The 17,683-nt window shown below is 39.6% G+C and overlaps 1 protein-coding gene across 1 annotated transcript in view; it reads left to right on the top strand.

Annotated features, from left to right (window-relative positions):
- Positions 1 to 17,683, top strand: part of VPS41 (VPS41 subunit of HOPS complex) — a 449,214-nt gene that overhangs the window by 378,278 nt on the left and 53,253 nt on the right. The window contains exons 23-25 of the mRNA XM_030203975.1: positions 1,120 to 1,174; positions 9,818 to 9,958; positions 15,772 to 15,908. Coding sequence (XP_030059835.1) covers positions 1,120 to 1,174; positions 9,818 to 9,958; positions 15,772 to 15,908 — 333 coding nt within the window. The remainder of the gene's footprint in view (positions 1 to 1,119; positions 1,175 to 9,817; positions 9,959 to 15,771; positions 15,909 to 17,683) is intronic.

Consider the following 17,683-nt stretch of genomic DNA (forward strand, 5'->3'; position numbering starts at 1 on the left):
GCTCATCTTTATTGAAGCCTGTTGCTTGACCTTTATAACCTATTCCACCCCTGCACCCTCCTTTTTTCCAGTCGATATAGTCAGCGTTTTTCCAAGATTGTCAGCAAGTTTTAATGCTTAATTAAGGATTGGGTCATTAAGCTGAAAAGTAACTAGAATTAATTTAAACCAAAAAAAAAAAATCTCTTTGTGCTTCTTTATTATAGGGTGCCTAAACTGAGTAGATGGTGATATGAGTATGTATATTAAAATGATGCAAGGAAATGAATATTTATTTTAAGTAATCAGCTTCAGAAATGTATATTCTGATCGATATTCAGAAGCACTTCTGGTGTCAGCATTGCGTGCTGAAAGCATAAATGCTTAAAAATGCTGGGCCGGCACATGGATAAGGTTTGTCTATATAAATTGACTGCAGCCAAAATGTATCCATCTAACTATAGAAGAAGCCTATGCATTCTAGAGGCAGGGCCAAAAGTCAACCAGACAGTGGCGCTATTCAGCCACTATCTGAACAACCTATCCATATAACTCTGAACACTGAAGTTGGAAGCCAAAAGATATACAAATTCTTTATCTAAATCATTAGATATATGAATAACTCATATATCATAGTAACATAATAGATGATGGCAGATAAAAACCTACATGGCCCATCCAGTCTGCCCTACAAGATAAATTCCTAGTATATCATAACATATGAATACTTGATCATGAGTTGTCCTTGCAATTTTCAGGGCACCGGCTTAATTTTCAGTTACTGGAGTTGACGTTAAAGCTTGCTTCAATCCATCCATATCTATCTAGCCATGATTGGGACACAGACCCTAGAAGTCTGCCCAGCACTAGCCTTACTTCCCATCTATTGGATTTGCCACTTAAGCACAGCTAAGTTGTTTTGATTCCATTCTCTTGGATATATGAGCAATGTATCGTTATATCTTTATGCATCTATATTCATTGGTTTAGAAGTACATGGATATCTTATATAATATCTGCATAAAGATATCCAGATAAGGACTGGCTGTAAATTCACCTTATTGTTTTTATACTGTTGCACTGACTATAAAAGAAGTGAAAGCAATAAACTAATCCACACACAATTTTCCTTTTATTAAGGCTCTAGAGATCTGTCAGCAGCGAAACTTTGTGGAAGAGACTGTATTTCTCTTAAGTAAGTAGAGATTCAATGATCCCATGTGCATACAACATTGTGCTTTGCAGCTGGTGTATCTGTTATCTTCTCTAACCCACTGAAATGTTGGCTTTTATATGCTTACTCAAAAAATGAAATCCACCAAGGTGGAAGAATGCTGAATTCCCACGACAGGTACCCAAGAAGAGACAGACAGTGGGAAATTGACCATGAACTCAAGAAATAGGGACCAACGATCTAAAGCTTCTCAAGTTGCTTTTATTGATCGAAGGTTTGACACAGTACTATGTTTTGGCCACAGGCCTGCCTCAGGAGTCCAAAACAATGAATATACATATGCATAAATTTCTAATTAAAAATAATAGCATAAAATAATAATGATATATTAAAAGTCATATTAATAATATATGGAAAAATCAGTGATACATATAAAAGAGCATGATGGCATAAAATAAGTATAAAAGTATGATAAAAGATACATATGTTTATATGAGATGATGCAAAAGCTGCTGGATAGGTTAAATATGTACAATGGAACGAACTTAATATCAAAATGAGTAGAAATCGAATATAAAGATAATGCAATGCAGGACATTAATGATGTGAACAAACATCAATGTTGCAGAAAGTAACAGAAGTATAGACTATACACCATGTAAATGTATATAAAACTAAAAAAAAAACTAGAAGACTGAAAACTCTGATAATAAATTAAGGGACCAGAAATGCTTAACTTCCATGGGGTATAAAAGTCAGAATAAAACTAAGTACTGACCTTCTACAGCTTATATGGAAATGTTGAAAGATCCAGTATCTGCTAGTACTCTATCAATAGTTGTGAAGCCTGGTCTATATATGAAAAAATATCAATGTGATATAACAGAGCTAGATGTGAATGAAAAGACAGTATGAAAAACTTCGGCAGATGTGTATCCATTGATATGCAATAATATCGTTACTATTGAAAAAAACTGTGAAAGAAAGGTGCTTAAAGAAAAATAGTCCATAGTGTAGATTGTGGTAAAAGTGAATAACAAAAGGAGCATGATGGGTGGTAAAGACCAGTATCATGGTACACTGAAAATAAGAAAAAAACGTTTGGATGAAAGAGTGTGCGAAATAGAGGGGAGTGAAGTGAAAAAGTTCTGCCAATATATAACTGGTCAATGTTGCTGACATTGAAGTGAAATAGTGTGCAGAAATGACTACGGTTATGGACTACTGATGATGAAACTATGGAATCATGCAGACCGATAATGAAAAAAGGATAACTACAACAAAGTAGGACAACAGCTACAACAGCTATTAAGGCACAGGAAAAAGAATCGGTGTGAGGAACAGAAAGGAATCCTAAAATACAGTCTAAGCCCTTAATAAGTGATGTATACATGTGCGGGCAGTGAATAACGTGAACCAGTGAGTAATGTCCATAGACCAGCAGATGGAGACATAGAAACAAAGTAGTTCTATATGATTCACCCTTTAGGGGCACCATGCAGCCTTAGAATGCTCAGTATTTCTCTGTCTTCAGCAGATGGTCACAGACAACTATGCAGCCAGCCCAATTGGCAGCTGGGTTTTGTTGAGCAGAGGACGTACCTTTCTAAAAGGTTTGAGCTGTTTAAGGATTTAAAAAAGTTTGTTTGGAGCAGGGGTGTAACTCAGATCTGAGTTCCCTACCCCTTTCTTTTTTTCTTTCTCATCATGAAGGAAAAGGGCTGGTTCGTGAAGAGAAAGCTATGATGGTTTATTGGACTTCCAAATCCATTCCTCTGTGTTCTCCTATCCCCTAGCAGGGGTTTTACCATAAGTCTGGTCAAGATGTCTTTTCTTCAGTGTTGAAAACCGAGCAAGTATGGAGGTGCCAGCTTGGATGCTGTTTCTGGGATTTGCTTAGAGCCCACTGAGTCTGTCTCGCCATTCTCAGTCTTATTGCCACTGGTCACCAGTACCATGCAGTTTGGGGAGTAAATTGTCCTAGAAAATCTCTGCAAGCAATTCTTTCCCCCCCCCCCCCCCCCCACTCTCACCTTCCAGTAAGAAGATGATTTGGTGGGAAGGGGGTGCTCTTTTGCTACATTTTGGGTACTAGCTCACTTCTAGGTTTTGCTTCTCCGGTCAGCTCTGCTTTGTTTTCACCCTATGAAAAATAAATAAATGTAAGAGCCTGGAGACCTCCCAGTGGCAGAATATAGATAGATAGATAGATAGATAGATAGATAGATAGATAGATAGATAGATAGATAGATAGATAGATAGATAGATAGATAGATAGAAGTTTGGGTCTTCCCTTGTCTTCCATTGAATGTAGGCTGGGAGCTGTAAGTTCTGTATAAATTCTCCTTCATTGGCTGCTTAATTTCTTTGAATAGAATCAATAACTTCTATGATGCATGTTTTCATGGCAGTATTCAGTATTATTTTTCCCTGTTTGTCTTCTGCAGCGAATAACTTTCTGTAGAAAATTTCTGTCGTGACAGGTTCTTGTCACACTTCAGCTATTTGTGGAAGGTTACTGTTTTTCATACTAGAGACTTTGGTTAATTGTTTTTCAGCTACTAATGTCTCTCCTGTTTCTCTTCTAATAGGAAGAACTTCCTACATAATTTAGAAGGATCCTGGCTCCTCAGCTGTTCCTAGATTTTCGGGCCCCTCAGCAGAAAGTTCATAGGTTATTGGTCCTACATCTTCTAAGATGGTGATTGTTAGGGTCTTAAGCCATGCAAATCCTTAGTGCTATAAGTCATGTTCATAGTCCCTTCATAGGAAAGACTTCTCAGGAGATTCTCTTTGCTTCCCGTTTATTCTCCGTTTTGAAAACTTTTTTATTACTTCTATTGCCCCTGTTTCAGGGTAGTTTTGCCATTGTCTTCAGACTGACTTTCCTAGTTGGATAATAGTTTTGATAGCTGATTTATTCTTCTGGATAGGATTTCTTCCTGGTCAGGTTTCAGTTCTGTTTTCAATAGGTTTTACCCTTTTATTCTAGTAGGGCTAATGCTATAGTAACACAGTATATCCATTAGAATTTCTGCCCTAAGGCTCCATTTCACCTTTCCTACTGATATTTGGTGTGGAGTAAGATTTTGGGGAGCAATGATGTTCAGACCTACTGCAAAGGTCCTTCCCTGTGAACAGTGTAAAGTTTTCTTAAAAAAAAAAAAAAAGAATGAAATAAAATGTCTTCTCAGTTCATTTTGTTTCCTGAGGCATCTGACTGAGTATGGAAGTAGCTAGGCTAGTCGACAACATGATGGCATTTTTTGCAAGAGTTTAATGATCCACCTTGTAATCAGAGCAGAATTCACTGTAGTTCAGATAAAATCACCTAGGCCCCACAATCCTGCTACAGTCCTCTCAAATATGTGAACAAATAGGAAGCACACTCTCTTGCCTTGAAGATGGATGATGGTCCAACATGTGCTCCCTGTTACCATCACAAGGTCAATGGACATGCTGGAAAGAGGTCAACTTAGAAGAATTCTTGGTATCACTTAATACAATGGAAGACTGTTCCAACTACATGAGTTGCCATTGTTATGGACTAATGAATGAGAGAATATATTTTAAGTTCCTGGACATAAACTTGATGATGTCAAGCCTTGAAGCTGTAATTTACTAGTAGTGACCATAAATCTTTGGCAGTCAATTTCACCAGGTTCTAATGAAAGTTTGAGTTAAGGAGGCCAAGGAAGTGGTCAGTCCCCACAGTGAGTGTACGGTAGGGCAGGTCCCAGCCGTTATAAGCTGATAACAGCTGCACCAGAGCTACAAAGTGTACGACTTCTTCCTTACTGTGTTCAAAAGTGTCCCACTGTTCTTTTACTGCTGACACAAGCATTCCCCCCACCCCCACAGATTTTAATTTTCTCCATTCCATTGCACTTTGCCACATACCCCATCCTAGCTCCGCCCCATCACCTCACCCTATCCCCACCCACTTTAGCCTCCCCAAACAGATGAGTCACCGACTGCCTATGCCAAGCAAGACTAAGAATTCTCACCTAGGGAGTTACAACAAGGAGCCAGTGTTGGGGGAATGAGCATCCGTCACTCCAAGGTGTACAGATCCCTCTACAAGAGAAACTGTATCAATTTTACGATGCATGTTATCTGGATATGAACATCCTGGACCTGGAGGTGTCTGGACTTAAGAAGTGGAGGAGTGGCCTAGTGGTTAGAGTGGTGGACTTTGGTCCTGAGGAACTGGGTTCGATTCCCACTGCAGGCACAGGCAGCTCCTTGTGACTCTGGGCAAGTCACTTAACCCTCCATTGCCCCAGGTACAAACAAGTACCTAAGCCGCATTGAGCCTGCCATGAGTGGGAAAGCGCGGGGTACAAATTAAAAAAAAAAAGAATCTACAGTTTGCATTGGCTAATTGCAATATCATCCCATGTATTTGTTCTTCATCCTTCTGTAGTTCGAAAGTTCTATAAGCCACATACATGAGTTTCTAATACAGACTCTTTGGGTAATTCTTTTTCCCTATCCATGTTGAGGACTGCTTTGTACATCCCACTGGACTGGTCTGGTATAGATGCTAAGGAAGGGAAAATTATGTCTTACCTGATAATTTCCTTTCTTGTAGAACTAGCAGCCCAGTCCAGACACCCACTCTACTTAAATATTAACGATCATGCTTCACTATGAATTGTTCTCCTGTTTTCTTATCATTTCTCAATTCAAAGTACTTTTGTTTTACAGTGGATTTTCAGGCACCTCCTGATCCATTTGGAGAACTGTCTGCCAGTAGTGTACAGCAGTACCTTCTTAGTAAAGGTAATGGATGAATACATTTGACCAGAAGTTTGGTCATTCGAAATACTGAGCACTCTGGATGCACAGTACCCTTAAGGGGTGAATCACACAGAACTACTTTGTTTCTCTTTCCCCATTGATTCTGGTCTGATCTGGTAGGACTAAAAGAAAGAAAATTATCCTGTAAGACAACATCTCTCCCTGCACATCATTTCAGGCACATAATTTTGCACCTGCTTCAGTTTTGTGTACTCCTGTTTTGCACCAATCAGATTTTTAAACAGAAACTCTGTGAAGAATTTTCGTTTGAAAATGATCTTGAATTCTCATGGGTGCAGCTGCAACCTGTGTAGAGGCAGACGGATTTTGTCATTAACATTTCCATAATTGCTTTGATACGGTGTATACTGTTACTGCAAAAACAGAGATTCATGAAATATTTACTTAGTTTCCTAACAAAATGACAGAAAAATTATATTTGTATAGTAACGTTTGTTGAAGCGTCAACACCGTGATGATGACACTGGAAGTTTTCAGGCTTGTGCTAATTCAGCCACTTTTTCATTTCGTATCATTTATTAAAAATGTATCTTCTGCTAATTCAAAAGTTCAAAGTGGATCACATACATACATACATTTAAAAATAAAACAAACATAACAAATATATATATAGTTATTGTCTTAAAGGTCAATCTCATTTAAAGCACAATTATGTTCAGACTACTTTGGTGTTACCCATTGCATCTTACAAAGCTCCAACAAACAACCAAGTTGAGCGTTTCTATTTATTTATGTATTATTTATCATAGATCTAGCATTGAATAAGCATGATACAATTTGCTCACGCTAGGCTGTGTACCATTCTGTGTGCCCACATTCCTATTTCATAACCTTCATGAATTCATGTCCTAGCCAAAAGTTTCTAGAGACCTTCTGTGATTTGCTATAAGTGATATAATGAATGGTGAGTGGGGCAATCAAACTAAAATCTGTGTTCCATTCTCTTATTATTTTTCCACGGTGCTGTACCACCAGCTCAGTGTGTCACCATAATTCCCCTTAACTGCAGAAATATCTCTTACAGGACAATTTAATAGGTATTTGTTCAACCAAGTAGCTTTTCTGCAGAGACATCCCTGAAGCACAAGTCTTTGCTCTTAGTAGTAGATATAAAGCATGTTCCCCTGAAAGTTTATAATGAATTGCTTTTGTGCTGTATACAGAAATGAACGGCATAGCGTTACTGTTTTCCCCATCCTGAGCTTAACAGTGAAGAATATGATTTTCATGTCTGAGAGTTTAATACCTCCAGAAGAGCATAGCACAGATTTTTTTTAACCACTGACATTGTTTTCTTTTTTATTTGAGTCGACTTTAACTCTAGTCATTCTTAAAATATTTTGCAGGTACCTCAACTTAATTTCTGAAAGGATTGATTGCTGAGCAATCCATGTTTTTTCTTTCTATTACTAAATCCAAGCAAAATTAGAAACAATTTATGCCAAGAGTTTGCAGATCTTCTAAAGGGCTATAGAAATGGATCTAATTTTCAGAGTAAAAAAGCTATGCAGATTTACCTGTGCACATACAGTGGGGGAAATAAGTATTTGATCCCTTGCTGATTTTGTAAGTTTGCCCACTGACAAAGACATGAGCAGCCCATAATTGAAGGGTAGGTTATTGGTAACAGTGAGAGATAGCACATCACAAATTAAATCCGGAAAATCACATTGTGGAAAGTATATGAATTTATTTGCATTCTGCAGAGGGAAATAAGTATTTGATCCCTCTGGCAAACAAGACCTAATACTTGGTGGCAAAACCCTTGTTGGCAAGCACAGCGGTCAGACGTCTTCTGTAGTTGATGATGAGGTTTGCACACATGTCAGGAGGAATTTTGGTCCACTCCTCTTTGCAGATCATCTCTAAATCATTAAGAGTTCTGGGCTGTCGCTTGGCAACTCGCAGCTTCAGCTCCCTCCATAAGTTTTCAATGGGATTAAGGTCTGGTGACTGGCTAGGCCACTCCATGACCCTAATGTGCTTCTTCCTGAGCCACTCCTTTGTTGCCTTGGCTGTATGTTTTGGGTCATTGTCGTGCTGGAAGACCCAGCCACGACCCATTTTTAAGGCCCTGGCGGAGGGAAGGAGGTTGTCACTCAGAATTGTACGGTACATGGCCCCATCCATTCTCCCATTGATGCGGTGAAGTAGTCCTGTGCCCTTAGCAGAGAAACACCCCCAAAACATAACATTTCCGCCTCCATGCTTGACAGTGGGGACGGTGTTCTTTGGGTCATAGGCAGCATTTCTCTTCCTCCAAACACGGCGAGTTGAGTTCATGCCAAAGAGCTCAATTTTTGTCTCATCTGACCACAGCACCTTCTCCCAATCACTCTCGGCATCATCCAGGTGTTCACTGGCAAACTTCAGACGGGCCGTCACATGTGCCTTCCGGAGCAGGGGGACCTTGCGGGCACTGCAGGATTGCAATCCGTTATGTCGTAATGTGTTACCAATGGTTTTCGTGGTGACAGTGGTCCCAGCTGCCTTGAGATCATTGACAAGTTCCCCCCTTGTAGTTGTAGGCTGATTTCTAACCTTCCTCATGATCAAGGATACCCCACGAGGTGAGATTTTGCGTGGAGCCCCAGATCTTTGTCGATTGACAGTCATTTTGTACTTCTTCCATTTTCTTACTATGGCACCAACAGTTGTCTCCTTCTCGCCCAGCGTCTTACTGATGGTTTTGTAGCCCATTCCAGCCTTGTGCAGGTGTATGATCTTGTCCCTGACATCCTTAGACAGCTCCTTGCTCTTGGCCATTTTGTAGAGGTTAGAGTCTGACTGATTCACTGAGTCTGTGGACAGGTGTCTTTCATACAGGTGACCATTGCCGACAGCTGTCTGTCATGCAGGTAACGAGTTGATTTGGAGCATCTACCTGGTCTGTAGGGGCCAGATCTCTTACTGGTTGGTGGGGGATCAAATACTTATTTCCCTCTGCAGAATGCAAATAAATTCATATACTTTCCACAATGTGATTTTCCGGATTTAATTTGTGATGTGCTATCTCTCACTGTTACCAATAACCTACCCTTCAATTATGGGCTGCTCATGTCTTTGTCAGTGGGCAAACTTACAAAATCAGCAAGGGATCAAATACTTATTTCCCCCACTGTATATAGATATATTGTGAGCTTTTGTTGTTATTAAGCTGTTTGTAGTCCTCAAGGACCATAATTGTAAACTTCTGATATAGACGCTAGTTTGTTGTAACACAATACATGATGGCAGATAGACCAGAATGGTCTGTGTAGTACGTCCATATGGAACCCAACTTCCGTTCTTTCTTCCCCCTTGTCTGACATAAACTTGTCAGCTGCATCATTGCCCTTTAGGGTTGTAACCATTACTCCATTCAGGCTATTGGATGCCCTCTTGGAAGTACAGCGTAATCATTTGACACTATTTGGGCTATAACTGGCATTCATGTAGTTTATTCTACTATTTCATTACCATCCTTGGTGCGTAATTCATGCTTTTTTTAAATTCTGTTGGCTAATTGGTAGCTAAAAGGCAGTGGTGAACAGAAAAAATGATAATTCTGTTATCATTTGTTTCTGTTTACCACTGCCTTTTGGCTACCATTCCTGGCACCTGCCACCTCCCTGCTGAAAAAAATATTTCTTATTGTTTCCTGAGTCTAGAGCTTTGGAGTTTCATGTTGTGACTCCTAGATAAACAGAACAAAAAACAAGTCAATTATGAACTTTATTCTTAGACAACATTGCATGCAATAGACCTTTTCCATGGATAGAGGGTCATTACTTTCTTTTTTTGTGGGGTTTTAGGAGCTTTTTAAAAATGATTTCTACAATTTTTTATTTACTCTATTAGGCAGAATGGGGAACAGCCGCAGAGCCCTGCAGATGATAATGGAGGAACTACACAATGTGGATAAGGCTATTGAATTTGCCAAGGAACAGGATGATGCAGAACTATGGGAAGACCTAATCTTATATTCCATTGACAAACCACGTAAGCATAATAAAGAATGATTAGCAAAGTTTTTCTGTTCAAAACATAATTTTTGCAAGAAGATGAGTAGAGTGTGAATCATCCATTTGCAAATAAGAGAAATAGGAGCTACCACTTAATATTCCAGTTGCACTACTAAACACATACATTTGCTTTGGGAACCATAGAAGTTTATACAGTATTAGTTGGATACTCAGATTACTTTGTAGTGTCTAGCTGTCAATACATACAGTGGTGGAAATAAGTATTTGATCCCTTGCTGATTTTGTAAGTTTGCCCACTGACAAAGACATGAGCAGCCCATAATTGAAGGGTAGGTTATTGGTAACAGTGAGAGATAGCACATCACAAATTAAATCCGGAAAATCACATTGTGGAAAGTATATGAATTTATTTGCATTCTGCAGAGGGAAATAAGTATTTAATCCCTCTGGCAAACAAGACCTAATACTTGGTGGCAAAACCCTTGTTGGCAAGCACAGCGGTCAGACGTCTTCTGTAGTTGATGATGAGGTTTGCACACATGTCAGGAGGAATTTTGGTCCACTCCTCTTTGCAGATCATCTCTAAATCATTAAGAGTTCTGGGCTGTCGCTTGGCAACTCGCAGCTTCAGCTCCCTCCATAAGTTTTCAATGGGATTAAGGTCTGGTGACTGGCTAGGCCACTCCATGACCCTAATGTGCTTCTTCCTGAGCCACTCCTTTGTTGCCTTGGCTGTATGTTTTGGGTCATTGTCGTGCTGGAAGACCCAGCCACGACCCATTTTTAAGGCCCTGGCGGAGGGAAGGAGGTTGTCACTCAGAATTGTACGGTACATGGCCCCATCCATTCTCCCATTGATGCGGTGAAGTAGTCCTGTGCCCTTAGCAGAGAAACACCCCCAAAACATAACATTTCCACCTCCATGCTTGACAGTGGGGACGGTGTTCTTTGGGTCATAGGCAGCATTTCTCTTCCTCCAAACACGGCGAGTTGAGTTCATGCCAAAGAGCTCAATTTTTGTCTCATCTGACCACAGCACCTTCTCCCAATCACTCTCGGCATCATCCAGGTGTTCACTGGCAAACTTCAGACGGGCCGTCACATGTGCCTTCCGGAGCAGGGGGACCTTGCGGGCACTGCAGGATTGCAATCCGTTATGTCGTAATGTGTTACCAATGGTTTTCGTGGTGACAGTGGTCCCAGCTGCCTTGAGATCATTGACAAGTTCCCCCCTTGTAGTTGTAGGCTGATTTCTAACCTTCCTCATGATCAAGGATACCCCACGAGGTGAGATTTTGCGTGGAGCCCCAGATCTTTGTCGATTGACAGTCATTTTGTACTTCTTCCATTTTCTTACTATGGCACCAACAGTTGTCTCCTTCTCGCCCAGCGTCTTACTGATGGTTTTGTAGCCCATTCCAGCCTTGTGCAGGTGTATGATCTTGTCCCTGACATCCTTAGACAGCTCCTTGCTCTTGGCCATTTTGTAGAGGTTAGAGTCTGACTGATTCACTGAGTCTGTGGACAGGTGTCTTTCATACAGGTGACCATTGCCGACAGCTGTCTGTCATGCAGGTAACAAGTTGATTTGGAGCATCTACCTGGTCTGTAGGGGCCAGATCTCTTACTGGTTGGTGGGGGATCAAATACTTATTTCCCTCTGCAGAATGCAAATAAATTCATATAATTTCCACAATGTGATTTTCCGGATTTAATTTGTGATGTGCTATCTCTCACGGTTACCAATAACCTACCCTTCAATTATGGGCTGCTCATGTCTTTGTCAGTGGGCAAACTTACAAAATCAGCAAGGGATCAAATACTTATTTCCACCACTGTAAGTGCTATGTGTGAATTATGTATATCTTTGAATAGGTAATTTGTCAATTACACTGAAACTGAAGATACCAGTGATGAGAGTTGCTTATACACCTTCAGAGGAAATTTGTCTCCTGAAGTGTCATGGCTGTACTGTATATATTTTTGACTTTAACAGTAGTTGCAGTAGCTAGAGAAATAGGGGCAGTGAAAATAAAAATTCTAGTATTGGCAATTGCAGTGAATCAATTAGGAATGGATTTTATCATGGACACATCTCTCGCTCTCTTTATCTCTCTCTCTCTCTCACACACACAATACAGTATTACTGACAGAGCTCCTGTGTATGAATAGGGGAATAATGTAATAAAAACACTCTTTATACAAATATATAAAATTCAGTGAACCCTCTCTTAGTGAATCCTTAGTAAATTTAGCATTGACGCTTAGGTTATTTATGTTCAGTCAGAAGTATTTGCAAAAAAATCAGGATATAAAATATGAGGGGAGGATAGGGACAGAGACACAGAGGATACATGTTGAACAGTACAGATAAGGATGCAGAGAAAAGATGGATGTTGGACATAGAGAATAAATGTCATAAGGACATGAGACTCTAGGGTGAGAGTTAAGGAAAAGATACAGAGAAAGTTGGAAAAGAGTCACTGGGACCAAATAGTGGCATAGCCAAACCCAGTATTTTGGATGGGCCCAGAGTTAACTTAAACGTACACCTAGTAACGCTATAGAAATGATTAGTAGTAGTCGTATTACTGCCTGCGCCGGCCCTGCAGGCTTCCATTGGCCAGGTTCCACCAGACAGGAAGCAGGAAATGTCATCAGTGAAGGTGGGACCCAGCCAATAGAAGCCTAGAGGGCCAGCGTAGGCAGCAATGATGAATCATTGCAGGTGCCGGGAACGCCTGTAAGGTACACCGGGGAGGGACGGGGTTCATTGATGGGCGAGCAGATGCCAGGATGCCACAGAGGAGGATAGATGTTGATATGGGATGCCGCCTCTGGGTGGGCCAGAGCCAAGAATTGCCCACCTGTAACTACGCCACAGGGACCAAAGCAATTACTCAGACAAGAAAGGTAGAAAAAAGTGGGGATTTTCCCTTTGGCTTTATTAATTGGAAAATGTCAGCCTTAGAAGTGTGCTTTTTTGATATCTCGCATTTCAGTTTTTATTTCTATTACTATGATAGGTTTTCTATATGTCTAGAATGTGTTTGTTTACTGGAGCTCTGAAGGAATTCCTCCTCCTTCCCCCTCTCCCCAATCTCCACTACTTTGGGAGAGATGATGTTATAGGGGGCCCATCTTAATTTTTCTGCCTAGGCCCCTTCAGTCCTAGCTACAGCACTGCTCTGGACTAAATTATCTAGGTTATTACTGGATTATGATATAACCCATGGTTTTTCTAGCAGAATAGGATAAATGAAATTTTCCGAATATGCCTGCAACCGCCTGTTTTTCAGTTTCTGTTTTGATTCCAGTAGGTAGTGTATAGTCAGTTAGGAACAAAAACCTTCTTTTTCAGGATTTGATACCTGAATGTATACTGATTTTTTTTCTTTATTTCTAAAACTATGTTATGACCTTTAGTAGTAGGTAAAGGGGGGGGGGGGGCTTTTGTTTTTAACAATTCCCTTCCGTTGGTGGAATTCCAGTCAGTTGCTCAGAGAAATTTGGCACTCTTTATCTTGTTAATAAGTCTCCTGTTTGCGTACAGTGCACCACAGAGAGCTTATTTTTTATTTGCAGGTCTAATAGGTGTGAAACCTCACTTTTAAACATAGTATAGAAATCAGAATTGATATATCCAGGTTTGGACATGTACAGTTTCAGTAGTATTTTAGAAAAGGATCTGCCCTCTTAGAGCCTTTTCTAAAATACACGTAGGACTTTATGTGTAGAGTGACAACAGACATTTTACAAAGATGCACTTTCAAAGAGTGAACAGAGGAATTCAGCAACATACGCATGTAAGTTAATATATGTAAAGTGCTTTTTCACAACTTACACATATCACACACATGTGGTAATAGAGCTACAGTCCTTATGATCATTTTAGAAGGAGAAATAAGCAATGAGACATTAAGAGGGAGAATTCCTTAAGCCCTCCAACAAAGCTGACCCAAACAAGCACTTTTTATAAACATACACATTTGGAGGAGCAGCCGTAAATCCCAACGTTGAAATATCGGGACATACATTTGCATTCCTTTTCTGAGATGGGGAATACACATGTAGATTTTGGATCCACCCAAAGCCCTGCCTCCTTGCAGTCTGCATGTAGTGCAGATTCACACGTAAATACCAGCTTTTTAAAATTGGGTTTTATATGCGTATCCAATATGAGTATGTAAACGCTGGTATTTATACATGTAAATCATGAATAGTGCTTCTAAAATAGGAGCCTCAGTATCAAAAACATTTTCTCTCTTTTCAACTACTGCTGTTAGGAGATTTTTAATATTCATTCAAATATTAGTCAAAGTGGTGCTACGGTTGATTTTTTGATACTGTCAGCTCATTAGACCTTACTTATGTTATTGGTGCTTCAACGCATTCAGCAGTTCACATGTTGGATCTTATTTTCTACCAGTTTGGGAGAACTCAAGCTTGAAATTTGAGGAAATTGAAGTCTATCTTGTGTGAATCTTTATTTGGCAACGCTCTCATTGGCTTATTTATCCTTGAGAGGAGTTGCTTCTTAACAAGATTCAGCCTGAGAGAAAGTTGGATCCCTCAGCATTCCTGGATACTATTTCCTCAATAGCTCCTGACCTTGAGGGATCAGAAGTGAAGGATCTGGTTACCAAATGGATTTATGCTGCAGAAAACAACCCCACAGTATACTGAGGTTTTGCAAGAACAGAAACATACTAACTACAGACTGGAAAATAAGTGGATAAAGTTAAAAGCCAATGGTAGGAAATCAACAGGTAACGAACAGAAAGACATAACTTATCCATTCAAACCAACTGCTGAAGGACATGGAGTCCAGCAGGATTTTTTTGATTCTTACGTCTCCCTTCCTTTCAGTGTGTAAGCCAGTCCCCACTTCTGATTACAGTCAGAGCAGTGACAGCAAAAAATGCAATATAAAGTCTACCTGGTTAGTATTAGGGATATGTCTGCCTGTACATCACCTGGAGCATATTGAAAAGACAATTCAAAAATATAATAAATGAAGCATTTTAAACATTCAAAAGTGTTATGCTAGATGACATAAGCAAATCTCCCTGATAAACCATTAGTGTGTTAAATATTTGAAGTGAACAATGTTAAAAAACCTTTTGAGTTTTTCCTACTACTTCAACTACTAATAACTTCTAAAGTGATACCTGCATGCACGATGCTGTACAGACAAATATAGGTCAGGCAGTCCTCGCTTAGTAGAGCTTATAGTCTAGTCAAGACAGGCGTGCATGACAAGCAAGATATTCTAGAAGAGAAAAGACGTGGTCAAGATATAAAAGCAGAATCAAAATATTTTGAGATTTTAGTCTAGATCTAATTATGCCAGAAAGGAAGAATGATATATCATCTTTGGAAGTCTGTTCCGGTCAAACAGTACAAAAAGGTTGAACGAGCAAGTCAGGAGTTAGCATTGAAGGAAAAGTGCACAAATAAGAATGACTTGACAGATTAATGGAGTTCACAAGGGGAAATGTTGGAGATAGAAAAGTATTGAAGAGTGGCAGTGAAAGGAGATAAGTCATACAGCTATATTTTGAATATATTGCAGTAGAGAAAGATGATTCCATGGGAGACCCATGAGGAATAGATTGCAGTTGTCTATGCAGGCTGTATGTAATGAGAGTGTGGATGAGCATTTTGGTAGCATGCTCAGAAAGAAAGAAACGGATGAAAAGGAAGAAAAAGCATGTTTTGACGACAGTGTTTTGACATGTCGGGAAGGAGAGAAAGATCATCATGAGGGTGTTTAGACCTGACCTGATGTTCACTGTGAAACTTACCTGTCTTTATATGCCCCCACAGCTTTTATCACTGGCTTGCTCAACAACATTGGAACTCATGTTGATCCCATTCTTCTAATCCACCGAATTAAGGAAGGCATGGAAATACCAAATTTAAGGGACTCCCTCGTGAAAATTCTTCAGGATTATAATTTGCAGGTAAAAGTCATTTATGAACATGAGGGTGTTATAAAATCTCAAAAACAGTAGTTTGAGGCTTAGTAATACGAATGATGAACAGATGAGATTGTCTGAGTTCTTCTCATTTTATGGGGAAAGGTAACTATAATATGAATACACTCACAAATGGCTAAATGGAAGGAAGGCAGGAATTCTTTTCCCTTAGGGGGTAAGTTTACAACTGAGTCAAAACATAGAGGAGCATTATAAAGGGGAAGGGAATGGGACTTGATATTCCTCCTTTCTGTGGTTTTTGCAACTAAATTCAGTTGTTTCTTTTACAAAATTGGTGTAATCTGTGTGTGTAGTGTCTATATGAAGGTGCAGTGTGGTAAAATTACCTAGGCACCTATGTTCTGTTATAGCATAGGTTCCTGTCACCTGCCCTTGAGCGCCTAAGTTTAGATGCCCAGGTAGCGAATTGCCCCCATACTGCTGCCGAAAATTGACATGGGACTAATACATTTAGTAGCTGCTGATAAATGTTTGTTCTACTATATATCATTATTATATTGCTACTAGACGTACACAGCACTGTAAACATTATCCCTCTGATTCCATATATAGTGCTCAAAATTATGCATGCAATTTAATTGTGTAACAAGCCAGTTAGTGCTGATAATTAGGCACTAACAATTATCGGTGCTAATCAGCAATAATTAGAATGTATGCGCTTATCTTTATAGTCAATGTAAAGATGTGCGCGTAAATGTTTTTGTGCAGACCCAAAAAGGGAGTATGGCCATGAGAGGGGCATGGACAGGTCAGGGACATTTCTAGGATTTGCAGCATTATTATAGAATTCGGGAGACTCGTGCATAAATTAGACACAGGAACGTATACCAGGGTTCAGCTGGTGTAAACCCGTGGATCCAGGCACCAAGCGCTATTTTATTAACGGTGTCCAACTTTGAGTGCCATGTATAGAATAGCACTTTACATGCATTTTTTTTGGCACCCAAATTTGGGCGCCATTTATAGAATTGAGTCCTATATGCAGGTCCCCTTCTCTATCCCTAGAGGGCTCACAATCTAAGGTGTTTTTTGTACTTGAGACAATGACCTGCCCAATGTCACAAGGAGCTGCAGTGGGAATTGAACCCAATTCCCCAGGATCTTAGCTTACTGCACTAACCATTAGGTACTCCTCCACTTAATATTCAAATGGCCTCCATATTAAAATATGAACTCCACATTCATTTGAATATTGACACAAATATATTTAATAAATATAATTTTGAACAGTGCTTTCTTCAATAAGATTGATTATCTGTGTGGAATTGATTTTAAAAATTTGTCTAATCCCAGCATAGTATTTTTCTCTTGTATTTCCTTTACGCTTATGGGTATGACTGAACTCTTTTCCCGGGTTAATAATTTGAGCTTCACTGATGTATAGGGAGGGTGCAGTTCCAGAACAAAAAAAGGTAAAGCCTCATATCAGTAGAAGTGAGAGCTGGAGCTGGGGTAGAAATTGGACTAGAAAAAATAGAGGAGGTGGACTCCTTTGGTGCTATGTGTATTTTATATAAAGCTATGCTGTCACCAAGCCTTGTAGAAAATACTAGTATAGTTTTGAATGCATGGATGTAAACACACATTTTTTTTTACATAAACAACTTATACAAAGTTGTCTAATTACAGGAAAATAGGTGCCTACCTACAGAATACTAGCATAATTTGGTATTTACATTTGTATGCATGTAGGCATCAGCACTTACGCCAGCTTTAGAGCTGCTGTAAATGCTTGCATC

This window comes from Microcaecilia unicolor, chromosome 1, assembly GCF_901765095.1.
Source record: "Microcaecilia unicolor chromosome 1, aMicUni1.1, whole genome shotgun sequence".
Taxonomy (NCBI): domain Eukaryota; kingdom Metazoa; phylum Chordata; class Amphibia; order Gymnophiona; family Siphonopidae; genus Microcaecilia; species Microcaecilia unicolor.